The sequence below is a fragment of the Ochotona curzoniae genome, unplaced genomic scaffold, assembly GCF_017591425.1.
Source record: "Ochotona curzoniae isolate NIBS_2020 unplaced genomic scaffold, NIBS_Ocur_1.0 contig_883, whole genome shotgun sequence".
In the NCBI taxonomy this organism is placed as follows: domain Eukaryota; kingdom Metazoa; phylum Chordata; class Mammalia; order Lagomorpha; family Ochotonidae; genus Ochotona; species Ochotona curzoniae.
Genome location: NW_024466599.1, coordinates 27,682,389 through 27,694,500, shown reverse-complemented (window position 1 = coordinate 27,694,500; position 12,112 = coordinate 27,682,389). Strand labels below are relative to the sequence as shown.

At 38.8% G+C, this 12,112-nt stretch overlaps 1 protein-coding gene across 3 annotated transcripts in view; it reads left to right on the top strand.

The window, feature by feature from the left end:
• Positions 1 to 5,329, top strand: part of MAP4K3 (mitogen-activated protein kinase kinase kinase kinase 3) — a 146,161-nt gene extending 140,832 nt beyond the window's left edge. For all 3 annotated transcript variants that reach the window (XM_040993124.1, XM_040993122.1, XM_040993123.1), the window contains 2 exons: positions 3,228 to 3,283; positions 3,904 to 5,329. In XM_040993124.1, the coding sequence (XP_040849058.1) occupies positions 3,228 to 3,283; positions 3,904 to 3,991 (144 nt within the window). In that variant the 3' untranslated portion in view covers positions 3,992 to 5,329. The remainder of the gene's footprint in view (positions 1 to 3,227; positions 3,284 to 3,903) is intronic.
• The last annotated feature ends 6,783 nt before the right edge of the window (positions 5,330 to 12,112 follow it).

Genomic DNA, 12,112 nt, shown 5'->3' with positions numbered 1-12,112 from the left:
ATATTTTTTTAACATCTACATATGCAACAGAACATGTGGCTTTTCTGTGTCTAACCTATTTCACTTAAATAAGGCCCTCTCACTCCCTACATTTTAGCTACATATGTCAGAATTTCATTTTTAATAGCTGAGTAATATTCCATTGTATGTATGTATCACAGTTTCTTTATCCACTTATCACCAGTGGATTAATGCCATGTTAGCTGTTGTGGGTAGTGCTCCAATTGACTCAAGAGGACAGGTGATATTTTAATGTAGTGATGTCTCTTTCACATATATCCCAGGAAGTAGGAAAGCTAGATTACATATAGATACATTTTCAGTTTTCTGAGAAATCACTACACTCTTCTATAATGACTTTACTAATATACATTAAAATCAGCAATGGATAAAGTTTCCCTTTTCTTCACATCCATGCCAGTATTTGTTGTTTTGTCATTTTTATCATAGTCATTGTAACTGGAATGAGATAATATCTCCTTATAATTCTGGTCTAAATTTCTCTATAGGCTGAGTTGGTTTTGTTTCTTTAACTGCATCTCATGAAATCTGACCTACTTTATAGAAATAATTTAACTCTAGACTACATTTTAAACATTTACCTAAGAATGCTAGAGTTGGCCCCGGCACCGTGGCCTAGCGGCTAAACATGCTGGGATTCCCATATGGGTGCCAGTTCTAATCCCAGCAGCCCCACTTCCCATCCAGCTCTCTGCTTGTGGCCTGGGAAAGCAGTTGAGGACAGCCCAAAGCCTTGGGACCCTGCATCTGTGTGGGAGACCCAGAGGAGATCCTGGCTCCTGGCTTCTGGCTTCAGATTCGCACAGCACCAGTTGTTGTGGTCACTTGGGGAGTGAATCATCAGATGGAAGATATTTCTCCCTGTCTCTCCTTCTCTCTGCATATATCTGACTTTGCAATAAAAATAAATCTTTTTTAAAAATTGAGAGAGTTGTTAGCAAGACGATACCTTCCCCGTATAATATTAGAGGCAGGAAAATTCTCAGAAATTCTTCAGTATCCCTAAGTCAGTATCAGTGTAAAACTTTTACTTTTTCATTAGAACGAAAGGAGAATTCAAATGCCTAGGCAAAAAAGGTCATTTGTGTCCTTAGCTGTCCTTATTAAACTCAAAACATTTCTTCTAACAATTAAGCAGTGTAGCATAAGGATCATGAGTCTGGGTCTAAAGTGGAAACCTAGCTCCAACTTTCCACCCTGCTAATTTACAGCCCTGTGACTTTGGCATGTCACTTATCTTATGCCTTTTCTTGTTTGTTTTTTGCATATGAAGTGAGAGTTGTTAGGATTATATGAAATGAAACAGGACCAGCATTGTGTCATAGCAGCAACAGAAGACGTCATGGGTCATGCCAGCAACCATATGAGTATCAGTTCATGTCCCACTTCCAATCCAACCCCTTGCCAATAGCCGGAGAAAAACAGAGGAAACAGCCTAAAACTTGAGCCCCTGACTCCTGGCTTTGTCCTGGCCCGGCCTTGGCCATTGTAGTCATTGAGGGAGAGAACAAGCAGGTGGAAGATCTCTCTGTGTGTGTCTGTCCTTCTTTCTGTAGCTCTGACTTTTGAACAAATAAATCTTTTAAAAACTAAAAAATTTAAATTAAATGAAACAGAATATGTGTGGTCTGTGGTGAGGAAGGCCACTACTGCTGATTCTATCAGTAAAGCCCAGCAAGAAACTCACTTCCCAAGAAGATGCTATAAACGCACTTGCTGGAATGGAGCTAGGAGTTACAAACAGAGCGGTTAATAACACTGGTCAGAAAAAGGAAGGCATGGTAGGCAGGATGGAAGTTTCAAGCAGGAAAAGAAAAAGAATGGTTTGCCCTTCCCCCAAGTCACCTGAAAACCTTGTTAAAAACAGCGAGGTGGCCCTTCAAAATACACACCTCCAAAGGTGTCCTGTCCTTTCAGTAGACAAAGCCCTGAGTGTGATGGGAGTTGCAGGCCTGACGCCCCAGTGTGCCTCAAGTAAGCCTGTTTTCTCCTTCAGACAGGCTATGTTACCACAGAAATTGAGAATTACTTTTGTTTCCACAAAAGATAATTATAAGGGGATTGATGAAATACATTTGTTTTCAAAATCAGATTGTCTTTTTTTGTACCTTCCAAATTCACTGGAGAAATTCTTGCCATTGTAATTTGGAACATTTGTGTTCAGTAAGCTGTGAATAGTGGGTTTTCCTTTGTCCTGTCAATTTACTTCTAATTCTCCAACTACTAGTTGGTCACCCTGAAGACTTCTTGAAGGATAGATGTCATCAGAAAATAGTATTTCGAGAAAACAGAGAAGAAAGAAGAAAGTTAATTACTATGTTTTGAGCACTTCCTTAGCTAAGCAATATACCCACTAATGCTTGTAAGAAACCCTGCACTCTGAATAGGTAAAACCCATTTCCAGTGTGCCCAATGTCACAGCTGGAAAGAGCTGAGATCCAACCTGAAGTTATGTCTGGTTTTTAAATATTTCCAGCATAGCACACGGCAGCCCTTCAAATAAAAGAACCAGACTGCTGCTAGTAGCCTCTCTGTTTGCTTTAACATGACAAAAGGTTTATAATGAATGAACTTAGTGCTTTGTTTAAAATTCTTTCCTTGAAGTCTGTAATTGAACAAGGATACACTTTTCCTTCATTTGTATCTTAAGATTAATTTTAAATTAGTCACATTCTTTATAGACCTGCAGGTTGATACACTTATTGCTGATTTACACATATAGGAATGTATCTCCATCTTAAGAAATATATTTTTTTGTCCCGGTGCCATGGCCTAGCAGCTAAATTCCTTGCCTTGAACACGCCAGGATCCCATATGGGCACCGGTTCTAATCCCGGCAGCTCCACTTTTACCCAGCTCCCTGCTTGTGGCCTGGGAAAGCAGTTGAGGACGGCCCAAAGCCTTGAGACCCTGCACCCACATAGGAGACCTGGAGGAAATTCCTGACTTCTGCCTTCGGATCAGCTCAGCTCCAGCTGTTGTACTCACTTGGGAGTGAATCATTGGACAGAAGATCTTCCTCTTTGTCTCTCCTCCTCTCTGTGTGTCTGATTTCTGTCTCTTCTCCTCTCTGTATATCTGACTTTCCAATAAAAAATAAATAAATCTTTTTTAAAAAGAAATATATTTGTCCTATAAAATTATAATGAACTGTGCAGAAAAATTGTCTCTAATTTCAGAAATTAAATTTATATTTCAATTAACAGGTAACACAAGAAATTTCAGATAGCACAAGAATTTTCAGGCTACTTGGATCTGACAGGTATGAAAACAAGTCTTATTGAACACATAGTACTAAACATGTTTGGCTGGCACATGTTCAAAAGAATTAATTTCTGTAGTATCTTCAACATTATATTTTTCTCACTATAAGAATTTATAAGTCAGAAGGTTATAAAGTATCTAGAATTATACCTGATCTTTCCAAGCAACAGGGATTTATAATCTCTTAGGACTGCTTACCATTGAACTTAACCATCTAAAGTCTGATTTACAGCAGAGGAAAGAGGGAAATGCTATATGTTACCAAACAAAACATTTTGCTTTTAGTGCCAAATAGGAATTTGGAGTTATTCTATTTACCTTCTTATTTTTGAATTGCACATTGTTTCTAGAATTTGTAGTGAGAATCAAGTTCCCCCAGTCCTTCCTGGGTTCATGGTGCCTTCCCTCTTTGAGTCTGAAAACACTGGCTTAGCGGTGGGAGGTGTGGGCTGGGACTGGCCCGTCAGCCACGGGGAGGCAAGGGACTTCTGCCAGCAAGTGAAATGAGCAGAATTTGGTAGAGGCATGTGTTGGGGAAGCTAAGGAGAATTTTTGCTATCAGCATTAACTTTCAAGAATAACTTTGTTACTTTTTACATTTTTGTTTACTACTTTTAGGGTCGTGGTTTTGGAAAGTAGACCAACTGATAATCCCACAGCAAATAGCAATTTATACATCCTGGCGGGTCATGAAAACAGTTACTGAGAGAAATGTGCTCTGGCAGTTAACTCTGAAAGAATGAACACTACCACTGCAACATTAACTGATGCTTGAAGCTGTACAAATGCTGCAGTCACCTGGCTTCGGTTCCTTTGTAATTTATTGTGGCATGAGACAAGATGGGGAGATTTTGTTTTAAGTGGTATGGATATATTTAGCATATTGAACCACACAAGTGCTTAATTCATTGTTATGTAATAATCTTTGTATATATAGGCAGTATTTTTCTGTGAAACTTCGTATTGCAGAAGACATACACTAAGAATTTATGTAGATAATGTACTTTTATGGGATGTACAAGTAAATGTCTTATCTGTACAGATGTAAATGTTGCTGAAAATGCAGTCGGGGTTAATATTTTAAAAATTCTTTAGTATACTCCTGGGTGTGATTATATTACAAAATGGGATGCCGGCAATGAAAAAGTACATTTAACACTATTGTATTTTTATTATATGTAATTTAGCAATATGAATATAAATCTGGTAACTTTTAAAATTGTAATGGAGGCTGTAATCATTTTATAATCTTGTTTTTAATTTTAATGCAAGTACACTGGTGTTTATATTTGCACAGAGTATTGGTATGTGATGTATTAAGTCACAAAAGAAAGCTGTGACATTGTCAATACGCATTTGGCTCCACACATCTTTTTAAATATATTTGAATTGTTTTCTATGTGAAACACACCAATTAACCACCTGTTGTAGTAACTCATCTTTTTATACTTAAACGAATTCTGTAAGATTGCCTGTCTCTTTAAAACATTAACTTTGAAAAATTTTAAATCACAGAATAACGGTACCATGATGTAACACTGCAACTGTTGTCTGAGTTACAGAATACACAAAGAATAATTAGCATTATTGAAGAACTCACACTAAACATTTCATATAATCACATTGAAGCACCTGTAACATTCCATACAGTAAAATAACTCAAATTTCTAGTGGAAATTTTATTCTCATCAGCCTTATTTTTTTATTATTATTTTCATATTTCTTTTGAGTTAGAGTATTAACACATGGCCAAAATGATTTAGTTACTACCTCATACAAACAATGTAATGGTTACTACACATCACAGGAACTTAGTTTTGGTTGAAGTCATTTTTCATTGTTTTTTTTCCAATGGAATATGTACATACCAGGTTTTAGAAAATGCACACTTTTGGCTCTTTTGGTATATGTTCTTTATATTTTAATGTGAATATATACACTAAGAACAAAATAATTGTGATTTATGGTCTTCATTTATTTTAATGGATAATGATTTTAAATATGCTTCTGATTGTATATAGTGTAAAATAAACATGTTTTTTAACATGCTGTTGTATAGTAGCTATCTTCTGACTTAATCTGTAACCCTAAAATGTATTGAAGGGCAGAACTAGATTGTTTTGCGCTTAATTCGTATAAATACCCAATAATAGTCCCCCAAATCACAGTTTTTATTCATCTGTAATATCAAGTTCATGAAGCAGTAATGTTCTATTTAAGAATAGCACAATTTTTGAGAATCTTTAGTTTCCTTATCAGAAAATCAGTTAAACATGCATAGATTTTTTTTAATTCTTTTTTCATTATTTCATTTTATGACACAGTTTCATAGACTCAAGGATTCCCCTAACCCCTCCCCAAACCAACCCCCCCATATTGATTTCCTCCACATTATTACAGTAGTACAGCTCATAACCAGTCATAATTCCATCATTGCGGGCATGGACCATGCAGAGAATCCAGGATCTTATTGTCCAGAAAAATTCAACAGTTTCATTGGGAGACCATCCTTGGTCTGAAAGTAGAGCTGGCAGAATATCATCCTCTCCAATGAAAAGCCACTTCAACAGCAGGAAGTTAACTGATATGGTATTGAGTTAATTGATACAGTATTGAGTGACCAATATGTCAGAAAATGCAAGTTCTTAACCATATACTGTAACTACTTCAATGACATCTCAATTTTAGTTTATACACAACTAGCTGTTATAAACCTTGGTTCTATGGTGCTATTCAGCTGTCCCGAAACACGCATAGATTTTTGGCTGAAGCAGGCCTCAACCTAATCCAGCCTGCCACCTGTTTTTATTAGCACCACAAATACCCATTCATTGTCTTTGGCTGGTTTTTTGCTGCAGTGTTAGAGTTGTTTTTTAAAAAGTGACTCTCAGAGGTTAAAATGTTTTCTAGATAACACCTTACAGAAAATATTTGGCAACACCTGACTAATAGATACGAGAGAGTGCTGGTGACTGCAGTTATGAAGGTAAGAAATGGAAAGGTGAAGTGGGAAGAACTGCATTAGAGCCATCAAGTACTGCTTACACTGCTGCTTGTAATGCTGTCCAACACTGGGACCTTGGAGCAGTCACTTGGCTGTAGAGCAATTTCCATGCTTAAAATTGCACATATTGATAATTATGGCAAATTGCATACATTTGTGTTTTTCCCCAAATTATGAAAAATGTTAGAATTGGTGACTGATACCTATGTTTTTAAAACACCCCTTTCTAGTATGACATCATCATTAGTTTGATGCCAAAACTTCAAGATTTTGTTCTTGATATTTATTGGAATGTTGATCCTATTTCTGACTTACTTTTTTCTAGTTTTTTTTTTCTTTTAAGATTTATTTGAAAGGCAGAGTTACAGAGTGAGATAAAGGAGATTTTCCATCTGCAGTTCATATAGCCACAACACAGATTCACCCATATGGGATGCAGCAATGCAGGTGGCGGCTTAACCTACTACACCTTGATGCCAGTCCCATTTTTTTCCGGTTGCTAAGACCTGGTAAGAAAAGGGTAAAATCTTTTTAAAAAAGAAGAAAATTTTAAGTGCTATATGTAACTGCCAAGCCCTTCAGAATATTTTCAGAAAGTATACAACTGGTTGTGTATTACCCATGGGCTTTTTAGAATATCCTTAGAGTCACAATTTTTGAGAGTGAGACATAATAACCTATATTTTTATAAGGTTGTACAGATTAGTCTGATGGTATAGTCCAGAATGAAAATCTCACCAGTGGGATTAAATTTAACTTATTGTTACAGGAGCCAGAGATCATCCTCTTAGAAAGAATCTCTGATCCCAGTTAAATATGCAGATTTCCAGATTTCCCGCAAGAATTCTGGGCTGTGGATCTTTATGCATTGAAAAGGAAGATCACCACTCACTTAACTATGGAAGCAATTTATTTGTCTTCATTGACATTCATTCCTCTCTTACTGCCAATTGATTTGGGGAAGAATGTCAGTTTGTAGGCCACCGACATCATTCAGTTTTCAAATATATCTGATTCAGAAGAGACTGAGAAATAAAGGGTGGATTGAGTAAATCAGCTTATACCTATTGACAGGAAACTGAAAATATGAGCTCTATGGAAAGTAAGCAGTTCAAAACAGTTACTTGGCATGTGCGGTAGTGTTCACTGTTTGTCTTGATATGTGTAATAGAGCTCACTGTATATATCTGTGTGCCAGGTGCACTTCTGCATGCCTAAGTAGACCTGCTCAGGCCCCAGAACAGCCCAGTTCAGGTTTTAACTCCATTTTACAGATGAAGAGACTGAGGCACAGCAGGGTTCAATGACCTGTCCAAGATTACAGCTGGTAAGTAGTAGAGCTTTGAACCCAGACATTTGGATCAAAGTGACTTTAACCACTATCTCAGACTTTTACTTAAAACTCATGCAGTATATTCTCTGACCACTAAAATAGATTCTAGTATTTTTTTTTTCCCTCTGAAATAAGACACTCGAAGAGTTTCTCCAGGAATTGAATTTCAAATTCAGATTTTTGCTGTCTCCTTGCTTATTTGGTGTTTTGTATAAAGACAAATAAGCTTACATAAATGGATAGTTAAAGCTTATTTAGTAAATCTAATTGAAATTCATCACAGTCTTTAATTTTATTGACACAGTTTCCTAACCAACCTGTACTGATTGTTTTCAGTGTATCCAGGCACTTTCCTGGCATTGGAGAAAAGGTGGGAAAAGCGTCATTCCCAGCCAGCCAGTATTCCTGCAGGGAACAGAATTGGGTAAAGAGGGAAATGGCCGGAAGATCGTGCCTGACCGTGCTTGGGGAAGATGGAGATCTTTGAATGAAAATGTGAGTTGTTGGTAGATGAAAAGCATTTTATCATGTGCAGAGAGGAGGCCGTAGGCTCCATGAAGGCATATTCACAAAATAGTGGCATAAACACAGCACGGTTTAAAGTACATGGAGCAGAGAAACAGGGTGTGAAGCTGGAGGGCAAGAGGGGCCCTGTCCCCAGAGTTGGCTCGGGAGGAGAGCGCCTGAGTCCACAGTCTTGGAAGCCACGGAGGGCGGGGTCAGCAGTGGAGATGACAAGTGGCTGACAGGTGTGCCCATGAGCTGACCAATTGCATGCTCAGAGGGAAGTGTTTTTCTGTAGCGTAATGAAACAAGCCCAATGAGTAGATTTGAGTTAATGAGTGATTTGGAGTTTAGTCAAAATATGTATTCAAAATTGAAAGAAAAGTTTCTGGCTTGTAGGGGAAGGTGGGTGCTGAATATGGAACAAGATGTGAGCATACTTCTAAGGAGATGGAGAATTGATGTGGGTAAGAAACGGAGAAGGCAGTCACCTGTGAGGGAGGAAAGGTAGGGCCATCCTAAAACCATTGTGCAGAGCTTGTCACTGATTTTCAAACTAAATATGCATGTGCATACTGCAGAGTCAACATTTTTAAGTTAGTCTTGACAAAAATCCTCCTCCCTGAGGTTAATACATTTGTCTCCATATGGCATTCAACACTAGCGCTTTGCTTGACTTCAGTACTGAGGAGTAACTATGCCGCACTGTGAATCCTCGCAGAACAATGAACGTGGCATCGGCGGACCACAACTATAAAGCTTGTCGCAGAAAAGCCTGCCGGCAGTTCACAAAAACAAAAACCAATTGGAACAATAAGACCCAGGGGTAAAGACTAATGACATCATTTGCACACTGAGTGTCTGCACTCAGATAGGGAAGCAGGCCAAACAAAATCCAAGCTCGCGTTGCCTTGGCTCCACAGAGCAAGAGTTGGTGTATCCAGTGCTCAGGAAAAAGTAATTCAACTGTTTCCTGGGAATCCTCTTCGCACATCTCTTGCTGAACCTTACCCTAACGTTTGAGGCTTTGCCAAGAGGTTACCCACTCATGCTGAACCTAACTGCGGGTGCCCAGGGACCCTCTGTCCGGAAGCCACTGCCCCGCGGGGCCTGAGCGTCCGGTTGCCTGGGAGACGCCGGGGCAACTTGGCTCGCTGCGGAGTTGCTGAGCTGCCGGCTGCCTGCTCACAGTCACCGCGCTGGCTGCAGCTGTTTGGACTGCTGGAGACCAGGTGGACCCCCACCAAGCTGTAAGTGCGGATTCAGGCCACCAGGGCTGGTGGGTGGGAGCCAGAGTGTGGTCAGCCTGGAGTAGAGGCCCCCCAGATAAAGAAACTCAAATAACCCTCGCGGGAAGAGGGGGCAAGCTTCCCCTTTGAGGTCCCTTGGAAGGAAAGGGAAGGAGGCGTGGTGAAGAGCTGGTAGTAACAGGTGGCTCCCACCACCCACACTACTGATCCGTGTCCCAGCGGTAAGAGTGGTGTGCGGGGAGGCCAACAGGGTGGGATGGAACTGCGGAGGTGGCAGAGAAGGGAGACGGCGCCAACGTGTGGTCAAATTTTTTTACTTTCACTTTACCTCGAAATGGATTAATTAGCACAAATCGTGATTTTTTTAAGATTTATTTTTATTGGAAAGGCAGGTTTACAGAGAAAAGAGATAAAGATCTTCCATCTGCTGATTCACTCCCCAAATTACCACAATGGCTGGAGTTGAGCTGATCTGAAGCCAGGAGCCAGGAGCCAGGAGCCTCCCCTGGGATGTCCCACATAGGTGCAGGATCCCAAGGCTTTGGGTCATCCTCCATTGCTATTCCCAGGCCTTAAGCAGGGAGTTGGATCGAAACTGGAGCAGCTGGGACAGGAGGAGCCAGTGCCCATAGGGGGTGTCTGTGTTTGTAGGCAGAAAATTAGTTGAACCATCGTGCTCCCCACCCCTCTTTTTTTTTCAGAATGATTTAATAGCCCATTTTTCTGATCCATATTTAGTAAATATGAATGTGTTTTTTGCTTCCTAGAAACAGAGCAACATCACAAGCTGTAGTTTTTAGCCTGTAGAATCCAAAATAACCGGGGCAGGTCTTGAAAAGCTCTTCCCCTCTCTCCTAAAGGCACGTCAGTTTCCTAGAACCTCCTAGGTTAAGAAGTCCGTGGGATTTTTTCACTTTCTTTCTGCTCCCAGCTTCTCCCTGCCTCGGTTGTTATCTTGGTGTATGCCTTAGCTTTACCTAAACCCTGGGGACTTGGTTTGGGATACAGCCATGGAAAGTTATCCACCTCTGAGTATTTTATGTTTCTGCGAACATCATTTTGTAAATCCTGAATACTAGGAAAATGAAATAGAAAATTTCCAAAGAATTTTCCAAAGAATTCAAGTGTCTGTAGTCCCCAGGAAGACTTTACCTGGCTTGATTTTGTTCACGGAATTTCCTGGGAATTCAAAAACTATTTTGTAAAAATTCTTACATTGGAGGGCCTGAAGCCAACAAGTAGATAGCCTCAGTCAGGTCATGGTCAGTCATGAAAGTATCCAATAAGTTACAGCTGACCCCTGACAATAAGTAGCCTTATCACCATTTAATAATCTTTATTTTCTGCTCAAATACAGTTCCAATTACCAAGTACTGTACATAATGTATTTAATCCCTTTGTTTTAAAAGGAAAATCATGTCGGTGGAAAGCTGGGCTCAGCATACAAGTCAGGTGTGACAAGTAATGTTTAAAAGGGAATAGGGGAGAGTTGTTTACACAAAATTATGTTGATGGCTAGGAAGAACTAAGCGGGAAAAAACATTTTTAGTGAGCTGTTTAAAAAAAAAAAATCAAGGATAAACATTGCAAGCCAAAACCTAGATGTTTGGAAGTGATTGGAAGAATCAGAAGCAAAGTTAGAAAATCAAGGTGGGGCCGAGATGTTTGTCTATGTGTGTGTGTAGAGGGAGGGATTATATATGTATGTGTGTGTATATATACACGAATTTAAATATATATATTTGAACTTCATCTGATGACATTCAAGGCTGTAAGATGTTTTTAAGGAAGGACAACACCTGATCACATATCTATATCATTAATTACATTGTATTCCATTTATCTTATCAGTTACTTTCTATCTTTTTGTACATGTCAATACCAAGATTCTGTGCCATTTGTGAAGGAATTGTGATCATCTTATTCCTTTGCCCTTAAATGTCACTGTATATTTTGTAAGAATGGGACATTTGCTTACAAGATCACGGAACAAGTTATCAAAAGCAGGAAATACAACGTCTCACTCACAGTCAATTTGATTTTACTAGTTTATTTTGTGTATCCATGAGACTGCTTGGATTTGAGGCTCAGTAACAGTACTATGATGATTTTCCTCCATTTCTTTAAGACATTTTAGAAATTTTCCTGATTAGAGACTAAGAAGTCAAACTGCTGTTTATATTACGCTTAGCTTTTGAGACTCTGCCAAACTGTTTTTGAATGGGCTTGCCGATTTGCATTCCTAACCATCACATATGAGTACAGAGCTTGGCTGCATCCTTATTGTCTTTGAATGTATCAGTCCCTTGGATTTGAGTCATTCCAGTGGTTGTAGAAAAAGATTTATTACAGATTTAATTCACATTTGTCTAATAATACCCTTTCATGTGCTTATTAGACATTTATGTATCTCCTTTGGTTAAATGCCAATTCAAATCTTTTGCCCATTTTTAAATTGTCTGAATTTTCTGTATCATGAGCATGTATTCTACATACAGTTTCTTTGTTGAATACATGACTTGCTCATATTTTTTTCAGTCTGTGGCATATCTTCATTTCCTTAATTGGATATCTTATTTGACTAGCAAAAGACTTTAACATTGAAGATTTCCAATATATCTTTTTTTTACACTGTGATATTGTTGATATCATATGTAAAACATCTTTTCCTAACAAAGTCACAAAAGTTTTTCTTCTGTTTTTTCTTCTAGGAGTTGGGTAGTTTGGGTTCTTACC